At 39.9% G+C, this 20373-nt stretch overlaps 1 protein-coding gene across 1 annotated transcript in view; it reads left to right on the top strand.

Annotated features, from left to right (window-relative positions):
* The first annotated feature begins 4688 nt into the window (after positions 1–4688).
* Positions 4689–20373, top strand: part of CSMD1 (CUB and Sushi multiple domains 1) — a 611399-nt gene continuing 595714 nt past the window's right edge. Inside the window, exons 1-2 of the mRNA XM_028481319.1 lie at positions 4689–4756; positions 4859–4936. Coding sequence (XP_028337120.1) covers positions 4897–4936 — 40 coding nt within the window. The 5' untranslated portion in view covers positions 4689–4756; positions 4859–4896. The remainder of the gene's footprint in view (positions 4757–4858; positions 4937–20373) is intronic.

The following is a 20373-nucleotide window of genomic DNA, read 5'->3' as shown; positions in this document are numbered from 1 at the left end:
TAAATAATTATAAGACAAATTAAGTTAGATAACAACATTTCTAACAATAAGAAAGCTCAATAGATTAATTTATGTATGTTATAACATAAATATTTTACATATTGTTTTATATATAATTGTAAAATATTTACATATACAACAATAATATATATATGATATGAAAAATAGTTAATATATAACATATATTAAATATATATAGTGTATAATATGTAAAAATACATAACATATAAATAAAATATAAAATAAATGTGAAAGCGTATATATGTGTGTGTGTGCACGCACCTGTATAGTAAGCTCTCGCAACTCAAAGGATTTCCAAGGATTTCACTATTATTGCTATCAACGATTGTGAATATGCTTTTCACGTGCCACTTACAGGGAGTTTTTTAGCCTGGAGAAGTAGTAATAAAATCACGATAATCCTCTGAGTTAATAATAAGTCCAAAAAAAGAGCTTATATTTTAAATTCCAAACCCTGATTTCTTCACTTTGTCAGTAGTTGGTGTATATATGTGAAACAATTTCCTCTGTGGTTTGTGAGGTTTCTCAATGGCTTCCGTCCCTGTATTTAGTAAATTAAGTTTGTTTGAAACAAATTTGCATTTTATTTGTTTATTTGGAATTTTCTGAGCTCCCCATTATGGGTAAACTATGGTGTTAGACATCGAATCCTATCATCTGGTACAGGAATTTCCAAGGACACCAGAGGCAGATGGTAGGATTGGGTTTCCTGAGAGAAGTCTGATGTGTGTGGAGGGTCACAGTGAACTCTGACTTCTTGCTGCTGGGGCCAGGGGAGGGAGCTGGGAGGGTCCAAGGAGCAGGCTGAGCTTAATTAGGGGTCAGTCGTGGACAGAGAGGGGACGGACGTTCTCCCTGGGAAGGACAGAAAGTAGCTGTATGTAGCTGAGAGAAGCTAACATCCGCCAGGGAACTTTTTTTTTTTCTCAGTACGGTGGTGCTGTACTGCTGTAGATTCTCCCCTCGTCTGAGTTCTAACTTGTTTCAAGTTAACACGTCCTCTTTCTGGACAGCCCTGGTTCTTGGCAATGTTGTGAAGCAAAGGAAGGGACCCTCCTCTGAGGGTCTTTCCCCTCATCACCTCCTTGAAGCCCCTCCTGTCCTCCATCCACAGTCCTCCTCCTTCCCTCCCCTCAGGGCTGGGCAGAGAGATTTCCATGTTCAAGGAAAGATGGGGCAGATGAGGGATGGGTCGGGGGGTGGGGGGTAGAAATAGTACCAGCTTGCCATTTTGTTGGTGCCGTGGCTATGAAATGGCTCCGTAGCAGAGACCAGTAGCTCTCTCTAATCATATCTGAACCTGAGTCGTCTTCTCAGTCCGCTGGTGAGCATCGGGCGTCTGTCACTGTCTGGGCCCTCCCATTCTCTGCAGCATGCTGTGGCACCCCCCACGCACGCACACCTCGTCCGTAGCCTCCCCGGACGTCCTCTCAGGCATAATGCTCCTCATCACAGGGCCGCTCCTTGGTCTCCTGGACATCCACCGAGAGGCCGTCCCTCAGCTTGACCGCAGGCCCCATCCGAGGTGGCCCCTGCCCACCCTCAGCGGCTTGTGACCGGTTTCCAAACATCAGACGCCCTGCGTCCACGGCTTACCTGTAGTTGTCATGCATCTTAGCACTGGTGAAAGCCGCCATCTCCCCACCTGCTCCTGAACCTGCCCGAATGCCAGCCCCTGCCCTTACTTCTGAAGCAACTTCCTCTAATTTCCTCCTTTGGGGAGGTTTTCTTCAATGCCTCCTTTGACAAGGAAAGGAATTGTCAATACCAACGTGAGGAAATTGCTTCTTTCCTCGAATTCAAAAGCTTGGTTTGGGGAGGAAGGTGGGAGATGGGAGAGAACCAGCTTCTGTGTTGTTAGTGCGGAGGGGAAAGAGATAGCGGAGCCAGGAGGCTGGCCTGGCAGTCTAAGCCTGCGGACGCTGCAGTGGTGTGAGTTCCAGGCTCAGAGCTCTTCGGCGCTCGCAGCTTCTTTCCAGGTGTCGGGCTGCTACAGTCTCTACCTCTGTGCCTTCCGTTGTCCGGTGGGCAGAATACAGTGGAGGGTGTTGGGTTCTGAGCGGGAAGATTTGAATCCACATCCCACATCTTACTCCCTGTGTCCTCTTAACAAATCTGTGAACCTTGATTTCCTAATGTGAGTGCGGATCTTCATAATACCTACTTCAGAGGGTTGTGGAAAGAGTTAAATACCACGGTGTGTTTGAAGATGCTTCCGTAAGTATAAGGTAGTGTACATATGTCACCGGGAAGAGGCCCGACGGGAAGTGGGCCTTGAGAGGTAGAGCCACACACACGTGGTACCCAGAGGGTCAGAAAATTCAGTGACCAGGGGAAGGGATGGGGAGACGGAACAAATGTCCAGTAACATCAGCGATGGAAGGACAGTCCCTCCTCTGGGGAAGCCCTGTGAATGCAAGTGATCCAAAAATAGCAACCAACACCGTCGTGTATGGAGCCCACGACATCCAGGGTCTGCTCCTAAATATGGTGCATTCATTATAGTGCAGGGAACACATATCTGTTCCCCTGCATTTGATATCAGCATGCCCATGGTATTAGTCAGGGCTGTTTTGAGAACCAGAACCAATAGGATGATATATAGCATACCATCCTATATAAGAAATATAAGAAGTTGACTCTCATAGTTATGGAGGTGGAGAGGTCCCAAGATTTCAGGGTGAGTCAGTAAGCTGGAGACCCAGAGAGCTAATGGTGTGGTTCTAGTTCAAAGGCTGGCAGGACCAAGACCCGGGAAAAGCCAGTGTTTCAGTTTGAATCTGAAGGCAGGAAAAAAAATTATTATTCCACTATGAAGGCAGTCAGACAAAGATAAATACTGGATGATTTTACCTTTATGTGAATCTAAAAAACAAAACAAATGAACAAATGTAATGAAACAGAAACATTGTCACACAGAGAACAAACTGGTGGTTGCCAAAGAAGAGGGGTCAGGGGAGAGAAATAGGGGAGGGAGATTAGGAGGCACAAACTTCCAATTACAAAATAAGTGAGTCACAGGGATGAAATGTACAGTGTGGAGAATATAGTCAGTAATTATGTAGCATCTTTGTACGGTGACAGATGGTAACTAGACTTATCGGGCTGACCATTTTGAAATGTACAGAAATATCAAATCACTGTGTTGTACCCCAGGAACTGACATAGTGTTTTAGGTCAGTTATACTTCAAAAAATAAGCAAAGAAAAACAAATAAACTTATAGGAAAAGAGATGAGATTTGCAGTTATCAGAGGCGAGGGGTGGAGGGAGGGGGAATTAGTTGAAGGTAGTCAAAAGGTACAAATTTACAGTTATAAAATAAATAAGTGCTAGGGATGTAATGTACAACTTGATAAATATAATTAACACTGCTGTATGTTATATATGAAAGTTAAGAAAATAAATTCTAAGAGTTCTCATCACAAGAAAGAATTTGTTCTTTTTCTTTTATTTTGTATCAATATGAGATGATGGATGTTTACTAAACATATTGTGGTAATTATTTCATTATACGTGTAAGTCAAATCATTGTGCCATACACCTTGAACTTACGCAGTGCTATATGTGCATTATATCTCAATAAAATTGGAAGGAAAAAAGCAATAAAATTGAAAAAAATATATAACCCAGTATGAAGGCAGTCAGGCCAGAAGAATTCTCTTCCACTCAGGAAAGTGTCAGCTTTGTGTTCTATTCCGGTCTTCAGCTGATTAGATGAGGCCCACCCACATGGAGTGGGGACAATCTGCTCTATTCAGTCTGTGGATTTTAAACTTAATCTCATCCAAAAACCACCTTCACAGAAGCACCCAGGAAAACATTTGACAAGATATCTAGGCACTTTGGACCCCAGTCAAGCAGACATAAAAAGTAACCATCACACTCCTTTTGCAGATAAGTTAACAGGCTCTGAGTTAAGTAACTTGCACAGGCCGCATAGCTGCCAAGTTGTGAGCAAAGATTTGAGCCCAGGTCTTCATGCTACTCTAGGTCCATATTTGTAAGTCGTATGTAAATATGTAAATCAGAAATCTTTAAATTAAAATATTTTAATTTTAATAAAGGTATAATTTTAATATTCAAAACAAAATTTTAAATTAAAATATTATTATTTATTTTCTTCCCACAAATGACTTCCCACTTTTTTTCCCCAGAAATGACCACAAAAGTGGAACTTCTTAAAACATTTAATGCAGAACCTGGTAAAGTCAAGAAACTTAAAGCCTGAGAACTGTGACTTTAGAAACCAATGTCATACATTTTTTATATTGCCTGTAGGTTACGAGGGTCTGTAAGTACTGGTGTTCTTAGCATTTAATCACCCACATTTAGAATATTTCCTCCTACTAGCTTCCCATCAGTGGATATTTGTTAAACTTTGAGTGATTAAATGACTAGATGAGTGAATGAATGAATAAATTTCATTTTTCTTCGAAATGTTTCATGTATGTAGCAAATTTAGCAAACTCTAGTCACTGCACGTAAGTTGAGAGAGCAGTCTGCTGGGTCATTTAGCGAAATGATAATGATTTGTAGAATTTGCCGTCACTGGTGGTAAGCAGCTTTGGGTGTAGATGGTAATCCTACCACATACTATTTTTAGCTTCTGACACTGCTGTCATAAGATATGATCTTGCTGGTTGATAGACTTGCATTAATTATTCACAGGCTCTTATACTTCATTTGCTTTGCATCATTCACCCCTTAGAATGCGTCCCATATTCCAGGGGTTGGTAAGAAAGCAGTTATGACTGGAAATGCTGTGAAGATAAAACGCAATCTTGTGATATATCTCTGAGTCATACCTGATAATGGTTTTATTTTGTTTCTTCCAGTGAAAAAGGCGATTGAATTGAAGTCAAGAGGAGTCAAGATGCTTCCCAGCAAGGACAGTAGCCATAAAAACTCCGTCTGTAAGTCCTCTTTCTTTCTGTATGAGGATTGATATATCCATTAGAGGGAGCGGTTCCGGAGAGGTAATTCTGTAAACTGCCTTTCCCACTTCATCTCGTTCTGCTTTCCTACCTTCACAGTGTTTGCCGGGAGAGAGAATCTACACTGTGTATTCATCTTATCTCCTAAATGCATCTCAAACCCGTCTTTGCTCTCTACCCTCATCAGTCACTGAGACTGGACCTTCCAGATTTCTCTGTTAAACAGCTGTTCCACTCTCAGGTGTTTTGATCCCAGTTTCTCTTTCCATTCTAGTATATACCACACATACCAGATTGATCTTCGGGGCACAGGAGTCTTGTCTTGTCATTCTCCTATTAAAATGTTCTTGATCATCCATGGACTAAAGAATAAAATAGTTCCAGGCAACATCTATATCCCTTCAAAGAAAACCAGAATATGAAGACCACATGTATAGGGTTCTATCTGGATGTGCCCAGCACATAGTAGGCACTCGGCCAATAGCTGTTGGATGAATGAAAGTGTCCCCTGACACCTCCTTTTCTGGTATCTCTTCCTTAACACCCTTCACCATAATTTAGCCAAAAGGACCAGTAGACCGTGTCATGTGTGCCTTTGCTAGAAGTGTCCTCGCCGCCTTCCTTGCATGCAGAAGCCCAGGTGGTCTTAGAGCCTCACCATTGGAACCCTTTCCTGACTTCTCCAGGCACGGTTAGCTGTTTCCTCCTGTTGTTCCCCCAGTCCTGTGTTCTTAACCTCTGCATTTTGTCACAGTTTCACTGTGGGTTTGCCTATCCTGCTCACTGCAGATTAGAAGGCTCCATTGAGATTCTCAAGTGGGTTTATTTCCAGGGTGGTTCTTTCCCCTGCATTATGTTCTCTTTAAAATTTTCAGCCTCTTGGGGTACCTTTTCTGTTCATTCCTGGTGACCTCTTCTTGTGGTGTTCCTGCTGACCTGCTCTCTTGGTGAAGAATCCCAGTGGTTGGGGTCTGTGTATTTTATTTGGTTTGCCACCGCTAGCAGTAGTGGGACGCTTGAGGTCACTTGGAGCACCCTCAGATCAACCAGCTCTCCTTTTATCTGCATAATATGTTGGGCTTGTGTGTGAGGTTTTGTCCCTGACAGATACCACATTAGAACTAAAAAGCAAATACAAACAACAATAACAATCATTTAGAAATCACATTGTAGATTGACCTACCGCTGCTTTCTTAATATCCCTATTTTATGGCTTCCTAGTGATTGCCTGTGTAACGATAGTCCATCGACTCTGTATAATGACCCTATCCTCTGGCACGTGGGGAGGACAGAGAGGTAAACCCAGACCCCTAGGATGTAGGCTTCAGACACAGGTATGTCTTAGACATTTTGAGATAATATAGACTGGGTGATTTAAATTTATTTCTCATAGTTCAGGAGGCTGGGAAGTCCAAGATCAAGGTGCTGGTCGATTTAGCGTCTGATGAGGACTCACTTCCTAACACAGACAGTAGTCTGTCTTCTCATTGTATCTTCGTAAGGTGGAGGGAGGGAGAGATCACCTTTTCGGTATCTTATAAGGGCACTCAGCCCATTCATGAGGTCTCTACCCTCATGACCTATCACCTCCCAAAGGACCCACCTCCACATACCATCACCTTGGAGGTCCGGGCTTCAAGATATGAATTTTGGGGACATGTCACACAGTCTATTCAAGGGGGATCTTTCAGTCTCTGAATGCAATTCAGGCCCTTAGTTCTCACACATACACACAAATCAACCTGTAAATGCACTTCCTGTTTTCATTGTACCTCTTTTTGGATAATCATGGGCAGTATTGTTCCAATTAAACTGGACTTATAAATAATGAAGGACAAAACTACTGGAGGACAGGAAGAAAGGAGGTCATTCTTTTAAAATAAAGTTTTAATATTTTGTTCTCATTAGTTTGGAATGTTCAATAGAATGGGGGATGTGGTATGTATAGTTACTTTGAAATTTATATTTTATGGATTAAAAACCTTGCAGAAATGATCCACAGTAACATAGAACTACATATCAGGTGAACCCTTACATCAAATCAGTATAAGGTCTGATAGCAGTCAAGTAGACATCAAATTTATCTGCTAGTGGAACATTCAGGCAGAAGTTTTTTTTATGAAAAGAATATGTCTGGGTCCTTATCTGAACACAAATTGACAAATGAGTCGTAACTCATTGGTGTTAGAAAGTGTTCTGTCCTTTCTCCCAGCAGTATTAAACTATTTTTTTGTTAGACTTGAAAATTAATCATTAGAGGAAATGAGGAATGCCTTCTAAGATCAGCAATGTACTAAATAGTAAAATGTTATTTATGCAGAAGATGTGGCGGAGGAAACTGAATTAAGTGCTTCATAGAGAAAAAGACATAGGCTTTGAAGCTAGAGAGACAAGGATTCAATAGTTGTAAAAGTATTTATCGTATTCAAGTCCAAGTTTTATCATTTATAAAAGTAAAATGGTAATGATTCTTTTTGAGTAGATGAAGCAAGGTATTTGTAAACTGCTTGTTTCAGTATACAGCATATAGTGGGCATTCCACCAGCCATACTTGTTAGGAACTTTCCATACACAAACAGGAGACATAAAGACTGTATTCATAGTAGGTCAACCAAGGATCTAAACGGCTGGGATCTTACTTGCCGGAGGAGGAGATATCCAGAGCATTGAACTTGTTTTCTAAGATCTTAGGAAATAGTTTGTTTCCTCATAGGAGGTGAGCCCAGAACACAGGCCCCTAAAGCCTCACCCAGGACACAGCCTTCACCTAGGAAGTGATGAACCCCTTACCGTTTTGAGGGGGTGAGAGAGGGAACATGAAGGTGATGTTCATGTTTTATACATGTGGTGACACTTGCTGAAGACGTGTCAGTTACTGACACTATTACTAAATCATTTATACACAGATTAGCTAATTTATTTATTCAATATTTATATTAAATATGGTGCCTTTGGTATTGGCCTCGTTACTTTTCACGCCATTCAATAAACTGTATTCTCTGTATTTCTGGTTTACCCTGAGAGCCGGGTTTCTCTTGGAGACCACAGCCTCTGCTGTTCTCGAGGTTAAATTCAAGCATACAGGCCTCTCTGACACAGGGTACGTCACTGCCCTGAACCTCAGTTCCTCCACCTGAGGGTTTGGAAAATGATATAACCAAATACTCAAAAAATGCTTAGTGTAGAGTCTGACAGCCACTGTTAGCTATCGTCCCACCTCACTTGGATCTCTGTTTTGGTAGTTTTCATTGCATATAGACATTTTTTATTTATGAGTCTTCTTCCTGAGATGCCTCACAGAGTAAGAAATGTGACAGCAAAGGCTGTGTAATTATCCCTTTACCTCCTAATCTAAGACTGTGTCTGCTACCAAGCACCAGTGAGAAGCTTATTTAATTACAACCTGACAGGAATGGATGACGGCAACAACTGTCCTCTTTTTTAAAAAAATTTTTATTTTAGATTGGCGTATAGTTGATTAGCAATGTTGTTAGTTTCGGGTGTGCAACAAAGTGATTAAGTTATATGTATACGTGTATCTATTCTTTTTCAAATTATTTTCCCATTTAGGTTATTACAGAGTATTGAGCAGAGTTCCCTGTGATATACAGTTGGTCCTGGTTGTTTATCTATTTTAAATATAGTAGTGTATGTGTCAACCCCACACTCTCAATCTATCCCTCCCTGTCGCTGTTTACAATAACCAAGACATGGAGGCAACCTAAATGACCGTTGACAGGTGAATGGATAAAGAAGATGTGGTACATATATATGCAATGGAATATTACTGAGCTGTTAAAAAGAATGAAATAATGCCATTTGCAGCAGCATGGATGAACCTAGAGGTTATCATACTACGTGAAGTAAGCCAGACAGAGAAAGACAAATATCATATGATATCACTTATATGTGGAAACTAAAAAAAACAACTGTCCTTTTGTGGTTGTGGGTTGTGTTCTGCCAGTAAGAAGCCCCAGCAGACGATTGGAGGGAAGCATGATTGTGAGGTCCGGGTATTTATCACTTTTGCAAAATCCCCTCAAGCTGGCTGTGCTTGAAGGTGCAGAAGCCAAAGGTCACAGCTCCTCTCAAAGGGGTTGACCCTACAATGGTCTTTCCCTCTGGCTTTCAGGGCTCATTTTCTCCCCTGTTGCTTCCAGCCCAGGGGGTGATAAGAGCTTGACTGTTAACCTTGTTCCAAGTGTCCCCTGGTGGCATCTCTAGGTGTACTCGGATACAAGCAGCCCCTTTGTAAGGAATACTGGTGTACATTACTCTCCTCGAGGGTGGCATTTATTTCCTGTTCAGACCCTGTTTAAGATGATGGAGAGCGGTCAAGATTTTGGTGAACCACTGAGGGCAAACTCTACCAAAAGATCCAGATGGTTAAAAACAAAGCACTAGACCAGGCAAGGAGCCACGCCTTCGTGCAATTTCAGGAGCAAGCCTGGTTAACTCCTCCTGACAGTCCCCTAAGCATCAGGAGGGAGTCTAGGAGGTGCTGCGAAAGAGCTGGAGGCCCTGGGCAGGGGGAGGGAAGGGTTTCACAGCCCACCAGAAGGAACTTGTAGTTTAGTGATGGAGGACTGCCAGGATCACAGCAGTTAGGTCGTTCCAGAGCTGAATTGAGGGAATGTGTATCGTGTGTTATAACAGGGGAAAGAAAGGATTCTGTGACTAGTGCATTAACAAAGTTTATACCGGTATACAGTAGCTGGTACATAGATTAAAAACAAGCTCTTCATTGTTCTATTTGAAGGATAGGTGGTGCCTGTATCCCACAGTCCCGGATTCCAGCCTATTCTCAGCATGTCTCCCCATTTTCTCCCTAGATCTGCTTTGATTTATATGTTTGGTCCACAGTGAGCCGCTTGAGAGCTGAGTTCTCCTCTGGGCAGTGCTTCTTGTCTGACACCCACACTGAATCACACACTTCCTCATCCTCTGATAGCCCAGGCTAGCCAGCACTTAGCAAGTATTTACTGATTAAATAAATGAAGGAAGGAAAAATATCCATTATTGTGGAGCAAAAGCCCTACAGATTTTCTCTTTTACTCCTCTCAGTGGAATCTGATGAATCCTTTGTGAATTTTGCCCTGGCATCACTAAGTCAGTCAGTTCCTCCATCCTGCCCTGATTTCATGTTACCAATTAACCCTTAGCAGTTCACTTTAGTCCTTAACATGCATCAACTTAACCACATAGGGTGGAGTGATGTGGAAGGCTGTGGAGATATTTCAACTCATCTATACAGTGAGGGTGATTTCCTATGTTAATTCTTAGAATGAAATGACTTACAAGTTTGGTTTTTTCATCAGTCTCATTCATTACTGATTAATGATGTTTTCAGGAAAACACAAAGATAATTAAGGTATTAATTGTGCATAATGCTCTAAATGTCTCATTATTTAAAGCTTTAAAGGATTGAAGCATAATTGGGCAACATACAGCAGGAAAGGCACCTGGAATAAATTCAGTCGACCCCCCCATCTTTCTTTCATCACTGAGTGATGGAGGGCTTCTCTTTTTTCTGGGATTGGAACCTCTCGATAACATAGGATTGTTACATTACCACCCATTTTAAATGGTGGTAACTGTAGATGACTTTCTTCCTCTTCTCCTTGACATTCTTCTCCACAGAATACAATGTTAGCAACCTAAGTGTGAGAGTCAGGAGGGTAGGTAATCCATTACTGCCCTTCTAACTCCAAAATATAAAACTGTAGGGGGAAGGGCAAGCAAAAACCTTGGTTGTTATTTTCCAGCTAGAGATTGTTCTCCCCATGTAAAATTAAAGACCAATGGCTTTACAAATTCAGTATTGATTTGTTGTAACTCACTCAGATAAATTGATGGCACAGTGGTGTATTAAGCATTTGCAGTGACAACAGTTTATACCCAAGCAGGATAGGACATTGGGTTCAGAGTCATTTAATGTAAAGCCAAGTTAAACATTGTGGAAAAATGGAAAAGTATAATGCATTGTCTTATAAACCCTTGGGAAAAAACAACAACAGACCATTACGAAATAAATGACCCTAAGATTCTTCTACTTTTGACTGTAAACCATTTCTTTCATTGCCTTTTTTTCCATGGGCAATTTTTTCCTACCTTTAAAAAAATGCGAGAAGCAAAACAGAATGATATTTATTCAAAGTTGTCAAATAGCCCTGTTAATGAAAAGCAATTGATCAAATATTGTATTTTATAATAACAATAGTTCCATTTTTCTCTGGTTTTTCTTTTGTCTTGGACATAATTATTTGGAAGGGCACATTTTAAAACTTTTGTAGTTCCACTTTTTGGACAACAGTGCAAAATGATGCCTTAATGACTTTAAAGAGTTAAAGATGCAACCCTAATGATATAATGTTTGATTTATCGTTTTAACATGGTGTGACTCATTAATCCACTTTCTAAAATAGACCATAATAAGTGACTTTCGCACCTGTGCTGGGTCATACTGTATTATCCACTTGTCACTAAAATTGCTGCATTCATAGTCGTTGTTTTCTTATGTTTGAGATAATTTAAGAGCAAATGGAATATTTGCTCTTAAATGGAATAGTATGTAATATTCTCTTTTTACTTATATTCCATTGTACTAAGAGGGGGAAAAAAAAGCTTAATCTTATGTCTTGCATAATTTCTTCCCTTCCTGTCAGCCAAAAATGGGCTCAGCCCAGGAAAAGTCTCTCCTTTCAATTCTTTCTCCATAAACAGGGATTAGTGGAAGTTAAGGAAAAGGAAAAAAGAAACCATTAATCTTTATTAGTAGGGGAAAAATGAGAGATAAAGAAAAGGCAAGCCATCCCAATAATTTTCAACATTTGGAAAGTAGTTTCAGTGTGATCCACTCCCAGAGCAGAAAGAGGCATGTCTGATTAATGACCCCAGACTTCTCTCTAGATTTCCAGACTGTTATATCCACCTGCCCACCCAAGATTTTCATGCCCACGTATGATAGGCATCTCTTTCCCGTCTCAGAAAAAGGCCATTGCTTTTCCTGTTAGGGACCTAGAGGCTGGCGCCACCCCTGCCCCCAGAGACCAGCCAGCCTGCTGCCTCCCAGCATGTGTCGAAAGCCGACCGCTTCTCTTTACCGCCAAACCACCAATGTCCTTAGGTGTATTACTGCATCATCCTCACCCCATCTTCCTGTCTCTGCCTGTTTCCCTGCAGTCGAGATCTCCATACCTCATCCAGAGGGATCAGGAGGGAATATCCATAGAATCACATCATTCTTCCGCTCAGAACACTTCAGCGCCGTCCCATCACAGCCAAAATGAACCCACATTCCTTACAGAGACCTACAGGACCTCCTTACCTCCCCACCCCATCCCCTCTCCCTCTGACCCTTGTCCCCTAGCTTTGGGGCTCTTTCTTAGGGATCTCAGACACACTCCCACCCCAGTCTTTTCTCCTCTATTTCCTGTCTGAACTGGTCTCCCCAGTCATCCCTCCCTCCCGTCAGATCATTTCTCAGAAATTACCTTCTCTGTAGGCTCTCACTGGTCACCCTAGCTAACTTGCACACGCCTTGCCCATACATCACTTTACCCCCTCTTGTTACCTGTTCTGCTTTTCTCTGTATCACTTATCATAGTGTATCATATGTATCATGCTTATTTTTGTATGTATGTGTGTATATTAGTGTGTGCATTTATATGAATGGGGGTGTGTATGGGGGAACATTATGTGTAATATTGTGTATGTAAGGTGTGCATTCTATACTATTATGTGATGTATGATGTATATATTCAATATAATATATTGTATAACATAATACATATTATATGTCATATAATGTATTATATAATGTATAAATAATATATTAAGTATTATTATGTGATGTATGATGTATATATTCAATATAATATATTGTATAACATACATATTATATGTCATATAATGTATTATATAATGTATAAATAATATATTAAGTATATATATATATTTTTTTTTCTTATTTACTTCCTGTCTCTTCCACTCCCCCCACTAGAATACAGTCTCTTTGAAGGTAGATATTTTTGTCTACCTTCTTCAGTGATATCTACCAAGGACTCAGCAGAGTCTCAGGCACACAGCAGTTGCTCAATAAACATTTATCCATTGAACGACTGAGTTTCCTAGTTTTGTGGTGGCCTGAAGAAGTGTGACAAAGTGATGTCATACTCTTCTTCAGTTAGGTCTTTGTATTTCACATCTTAATCATGCATTCACCAGTCACACATTGAGGAAAGACAAATAGCTGTCATGGAGATATTCAAAATATGTTCCTTCCCTAGAGGAAATTACAGTCTACTGGTATTTCAGGTTATGTAAATATTTATCAGATGAGTGCTGTAATAAAGATAGCAATCCTTATTGAGCATTGAGTAAAAAGAGAAATTTATTAGCTTTCAGAATAGTAGTAGATCAACCCATAAAAAGTCAGAATCCACAGGGAAGGTGTAAAGCAACATTAAATTAGGTCCTTTGCAAGCCAAGACCCCGTGCTTTCTATATTACACCTCGTCAGTGACTGAATTCCTTGAACCTCTCATTTATAGACATGTGCTTGGCAGTAGTTAAGAGAAAATCATGCTTATTATCAAAATTATATGTAGTATATGACCAAGGCACAAATAATTAAATAACTGGTCGATTACAATAAAGTACTATAGTCTTAGAATCATTATGCCCACTGCATGGAAAGAAACGTTAAAACCATGAGAAATTAATCTTTTTCAAATTTCTGTCACAAGGTGACGGCATTTGGCAATAAAATCTCATTGTCAGTCTAGATTCTGTGCTCTAGGAGGTCCGAAAATATTCTACAATACACTAATTTTCCTGTCTACCACTGCTGGCTGAGTCCATTTGTTCCTGAATTGATGACTAGGGCATGCTGGCTTTTAGAAAGGGCATTTGAAGAACTGCAGTGAAAGCCAGCCCTGCAATTCTCCAACTGCTACACCAGATTTGGTGCTTGAAGAGGGCTGTGGATGTGAGGGAGATGGGATGAGGGAAGGAGAATGGAGGGAGGCTGTTAAGAACCTTGAGTGACTCCATTAATAAGGCTTCTAAGACAAGCTATCCAGGGAACAGAAGTCATGCCACGTCCCTTAATCTCATCAGCCATCGATGATGCTTTGTGTGCTTTCCACCTCTGAAATTTTATTCCAGAAATAATTTCCAGCTGGCATTTTCATCACCGCATACTTTCCCAGGTAACTGGATATAACGTGGTTTCATGAATCCCCACTTGAATAATCTGCAAAAATTAACAGGATTTGCTTTACCCAGTTACAAAAAAAAAACCCACATTTTGTTTCATATTAATATTGTTATAGTCACTAAGGTTGTTACTAAATTGCTGGAAATGCCACCCATCATCAGGTTTTGTTTTTAGAGGACTTTATTGCTCTATTATTAATGGGTGATTTATTTGAATGGTAGTAGACTAGAGTGATTTGTAAAACTGCTGCAGGAAAAGGCGTGTCTGATGTTCTCTGTGCTGGATTTCTGGTACTAAGTGCCCTAGATCTTGCTTTAGAGCAGACTTAGACAGTGGAAAAAATATAGCCCCATTAACCTCTAACAGTTGTATCAAGGTTTAATAAAACAGAAGGATAATTGCCCTAATCTGCTTTGTTCCGTCATAAAATGTAGCAATATGAAATTCTGCAATTGTTAAAGATCCTTGTTTTCTTAACAAAGATCCATTCCCATCTAGCCTGAATATAGTAGATTGTACAAATTGCTTCATAAATCAGGTAAGTAAATTATGCTTGCAGTTTCTAAATAGGCCTTTGTCACTGCAGGAGCTAAAATATCTTTTAAAGTGCTATGGAAAATCTTGCTGGGAAGGGAACTGCTGTCTAGATCCATTGGGAAGAATGGCATCACTGGTGACTAGAAGCAAGGCTAGGTTAGGTGGTGCATCAGTGATTTATCACGCCATTCACACGTATAATTTCTTAAGTAACTAGAAAAAAAGGATTATTAAAATATGTGAAACAAGATATAGCTTGATTGGATTATAGATGGTTCAATTGTACTGTAACCCTAGTAGGAAGTAAAATCCTTTTTAAATGGGTTCAGCATACAGTTATAGAGCATAATCGATTAACTAAAGGGGCAAACTCACTTTGCAAAACGACTGGAGAATGCGTTCTTTTATTACAAACAGTGAACAGAAAACAACCTACAGATTATGGTAGACTTGAAAGAACAGTGTACATCAGCATTTCCATCACTTATTTTTTAGAAGCCCAACATATCACATACATTTTTATCAAATTTTATAAAATAACTTAATCTTCCCATATAATTGGGTGAAAACAACTCTGAAACTAGAGAATTGTGGGACTATTGGTGTTTGTGTGTTGGTACAGGTACATAATTCCAGTAGTAGTTAGAAGAGGGACTTGGTATTTCGTTGTAATTTAATTATTTTATATGGTCAAATGTTTGCTAGTGAGTAACTTCAATCAGAAGCTCTAAGGATTAAGTTAATTAATCATGGTAGCTCCTTTATGAATTAAATTAAAGCCCTCCATTCTATACACAAGGAAGCTAAGTCGGCCAGTTAAGTTAATCAGTCCTGATATAAAGATAGATAGGAGAGTCGGGAGTTAAAAATCAAGTACTCAGAACATCAAGGGGAATTCAGAAAAGATACACGTCTCTTAAGCCTCATCCTTTTATTTAAAACACATTTTTAAAGGTGTAAGGAGAACACTGAAAATGTTTTCAGATTAAGTCCTTTCATTGGTGTGCTTATGGAATCACAGAATTGTAAAATTGAACTTGACTTTCAGCTTTCAGGGAGAAATCAGTTTGCCCAGATGGATAAAGCTGCCTCACTGAAGGAGGAATTCAGAGATAAATGAACTGATGTTGATCAAATAGTGATAATGCTGATAATTTATGTTGATTTTAAGGGAAGTAGTTAGTGTGTTCAGTAACAGGGAAAATGTAAGAAGCATGGGTGCTGCCTGTTTGTTTAGATTGAGGGAGGAGGGAAATGCCCATCTTCCTCCAGTTATTCAGGGAAGTCTCATCGACAAGATGCTGTTTGAAGCATTCCGATTCAGGTGAGAGGGTGGTGAACTCACACCTACCTGCATCACAGGTGACCCTCTAAAGACCGGCACACCTGTCATGTATCCTCTACCTTGTCTTTCAAAGGTTTTTACTTAGTTGGCAATTTCTCTTTTTACCAAGAACAAAAAATACCCCTTTATTTTGAAATGATCATAGATTTTCAGGAAATTGTAAAATCTACAAGGAGGTCTTGGACCTTCACCCGATTTCTCTAACTATAGCATAATCTCAAAACTGGAAAAGTGACTTTGGGACAATCCACAGAGTATTTTAGTATTTCACCAATTTTACACACTCTCATGTGTGTGTGTGCATGTGTGTAGTTCTACACCATTGTATCACCTGGGTGGATTCTTTTTTTTTTTTTTTTTTTTTTTTCGGTACGCGGGCCTCTCACTGCCGTGGCCCCTCCCGCTGCGGAGCACAGGCTCTGGACCTGCAGGCTCAGCGGCCATGGCCCACGGGCCCAGCCGCTCCGCGGCATGTGGGATCTTCCCGGACCGGGGCACGAACCCGGTTCCCCTGCATCGGCAGTCGGACTCTCAACCACCGCGCCACCAGGGAAGCCCACCTGTGTGGATTCTTAAAACCACCACCACAATCAAGACACAGAGCAGCCCCATCACCACAAGTCTCCCTGTGCTGTCTTCCTGGTAGTCACACCACCTCCATCTGGCAAGCACTCAGCTATTCTCCACTCTATCAGTTTGTTATTTCAAGAATATCATATACATGGAATCTTACACTGTGTAACCTTTTGTGATTGGCTTTTTCCCTCTGCACAACTCCTTTGTGAATCATCCAAGTGGTTGTGTGTATCAGTAGTTGGTTCCTTTTCATTGCCATGGAGTTTTCCAAGGCAGGGATGTATCACTGTTCAACCATTGGTCTGTTGAAAGATACTGGTTTTGTTTCCAGTCTGTGGCTCTTAAGAACAAAACTACTATCAACATTGTGCTGTGAATGGTTTTCCATGAACATGGGTTTTCATTTCTCTTGGATAAAGGCCTGGGAGAGTAACTGGTGGACCATATGATAATTGCATGTCTAGTTTTATAAGAAATTGCCAAACAGATTTACAGAGTGGCTGTACCACCTTATGTTCCCACAAACAATATACATGTGATGCAATTTCTCAGCATCCTTTCCAGCATTTGGTGTTAAGACTTAAAAAAAAAAAAAAAAGAGCCATTCTGATAAATAGCTGGTGATATCTCATTATGGTCTTAAGTTGCATTTCCTTAATGGCTAATGATGTTAAACATCGTTTTATGTGCTCATTTGCTATTTGTATATCTTCTCCAGTGAACTGTTAGTTTACATATTTTGCCCATTTTCTATTTTTTTTTCCTGTCGAGTTTTGAGCGTTTGTTACATAGTCTAGATACTAATCTTTTGTTGGACATATGGTTTGCAAATATTTTCTGTCTGTCTGTAGCTTATCTTTTCATCCTCTTCAAAGGGTCTTTTGCAGAACGAATCTCCTTTTTAGCTGATAGACTTCCATGTAGAGAACATAGATTCTAGTTTCTTTTAAAAGCAGGAAGGCTTGGCAGTACCAGGCCTGCTGTCATGCATGATATCTACAGGAACAGCTGACTGGTGGCTGCCTTAAATAGAAGTGGAGTGAGCCCCATTGGCCAGAACCCCATGACCTGCTTACAGCCTGCAGGCTGTTTAGGTTTACAATCCTAAATCCTAAATCTTGGCAGTTTATGTGGCCTGTATATAGAAGGCAAAGAAACTGATAAAATGTTCTCATTCATAATCCCACGATTGATTAGACATTTTCATGGGGATTCAGATGAGCTGTACAAATGGTGATATAAGGGAATTTAAATTATGGAAATAAAGCTTAATGCAAATGATAAAGAACAAAAGAAACGTATTTTACAAATTCTTATTATTTTCAAAATTCTTAACCTTTTATTTCTGGTTTAGCCATAAAGTTTTAGGTTTAAAATGGACAATTTTGTTTCCCTTACTTACTCTGCTGTCTTGAATGCAAAATGGAATAGCCTTAGTATAAATCATCAAAGACACATAACAATGATTTTTTAAAATAGATCCTTATGGGAGTGTAATTGCTTCACAATACTGTGTTAGTTTCTGTTGTACACCAAAGTGAATCAGCCATATGCATACATATGTCCCCATATCCCTTCCTTCTTGAGCCTCCCTCCCACCCTCCCTATCCCACCCCTCTAGGTGGTCACAAAGCACCGAGCTATCTCCCTGTGCTATGCTGCTGCTTCCCACTAGCTATTTTACATTTGGTAGTGTAGATATGTCCATGCCACTCTCGCTTCACGCTCCCACCCCATTCTCTATGCCTTCATCTTTATTCCTGCCCTGCAACTAGGTTCATCAGTACCATTTTTTTTTTAGATTCCATATGTATGCTTTAGAATATGGTATTTGTTTTTCTCTTTCTGACTTACTTCACTCTGTATGACAGACTCTAGGTCCATCCACCTCACTACAAATAACTCAATTTCATTTCTTTTTATGGCTGAGTAATATTCCATTGTATATATGTGCCACATCTTCTTTATCCATTCATCTGTCGATGGACACTTGGGTTGCTTCCATGTCCTGGCTATTGTAGATAGTGCTGCAGTGAACATTGTGGTACATGTCTCTTTTTGAATTATGGTTTTCTCAGGGTATATGCCCAGTAGTGGGATTGTTGGGTCATATGGTAGTTCTATTTTTAGTTTTTTAAGGAACCTCTATACTGTTTTCCATAGTGGTTGTATCAGTTTACATTCCCACTAACAGTGCAAGGGAGTTCCCTTTTCCAGCACCCTCTCCAGCATTTATTTGTTTGTAGATTTTTTGATGATGGCCATTCTGACTGGTGTGAGGTGATACCTCATTGTAGTTTTGATTTGCATTCCTCTAATGTTATGATGTTGAGCATCTTTTCATGAGCCTCTTGGCCGTCTGTATGTCCTCCTTGGTGAAATGTCTATTTAGGTCTTCTACCCATTTTTTTAATTGTTTAATCCATTTTGAGTTTATTTTTGTATATGCTGTTAGGGAGTGCTCTAATTTCATTGTTTTACATGTAGCTGTCCCGTTTTCCCAGCACCACTTATTGAAGAGGCTGTCCTTTCTCCATTGTATGTTCTTGCCTCCCTTGTCATTAATTAGGTGACCATAGGTGTGTGGGTTTATCTCTGGGCATTCTATCCTGTACCATTGATCTATATTTCTGTTTTTATGCCAGTACCATACTGTCTTGATAACTGTAGCTTGGTGGTGTAGTTTGAAGTCGGGGAGCATGATTCCTCCAACTCCAGTTGTCTTTCTCAAGATTGCTTTGGCTCTTCGTGGTCTTTCATGTTTCCATACAAATTGTGAAATTTTTTGTTCTAATTCTGTAAAGAATGCCATTGGTAGTTTGTTAGGGATTGCATTGAATGTGTAGATTGTTTTGGGTAGTATGGTTATTTTCACAGTATTGATTCTTCCAATCCAAGAACATGGTATACTTCTCCATCTGTTTATGTCATCCATGATTCCTTTCATCAGTATTTTACAGTTTTCTCAGTACAAGTCTTTAGCCTCCTTAGGCAGGTTTATTCCTAGGTGTTTTATTCTTTTTGTTGCTGTGGTAAATGGGATTGTTTCCTTAATTTCTCTTTCTGATTTTTCATTGTTGGTGTATAGGTATGCCAGAGATTTCTGTGCATTAATTTCGTATCCTGCACCCTTACCAAATTCATTGATTAGTACTAGTAGTTTTCTGGTAGCATCTTTAGGATTTTCTATGTATAGTATCATGTCATCTGAAAACAGTGACAGTTTTACTTCTTCTTTTCCAATTTGGATTCCTTTTATTTCTTGTCTTTCTCTGATTGCCATGGCTAGGACTTTCAAAACTATGTTGAATAAGAGTGGTGAGAGTGGACATCCTTGTCTTGTTCCTGATCTTAGTGGAAATGCTTTCAGTTTTTCACCATTGAGTATGATGCTTCCTGTAGGTTTCTCATATATGGCCTTTATTATGTTAAGGTAATTTCTCTCTGTGCCCATTTTCTGGAGAGTTTTTATCATAAATGGGTGTTGAATTTTGTCAAAAGCTTTTTCTGCATCTATTGAAATGATCATATGGTTTTTATTCCTTAATTTGTTAATGTGTATCACATTGATTTCCATATATTGAAGAATCCTTGCATCCCTGTGATAAATCCCATTTCATCATGGTGTATGATCCTTTTAAAGAGTTGTTGGGTTCTGTTCGCTAGCTTTTTGTTGAGGATTTTTGCATCTATGTTCATCAGGGATATTGGTCTGTAATTTTCTTTTTTTGTGATATC

This window comes from Physeter macrocephalus, chromosome 20 (assembly GCF_002837175.3).
Source record: "Physeter macrocephalus isolate SW-GA chromosome 20, ASM283717v5, whole genome shotgun sequence".
Classification (NCBI taxonomy): Eukaryota; Metazoa; Chordata; class Mammalia; order Artiodactyla; family Physeteridae; genus Physeter; species Physeter macrocephalus.
The sequence above is the reverse complement of the archived record's forward strand: the minus strand, read 5'-3'. Positions and strand labels throughout refer to the sequence as shown.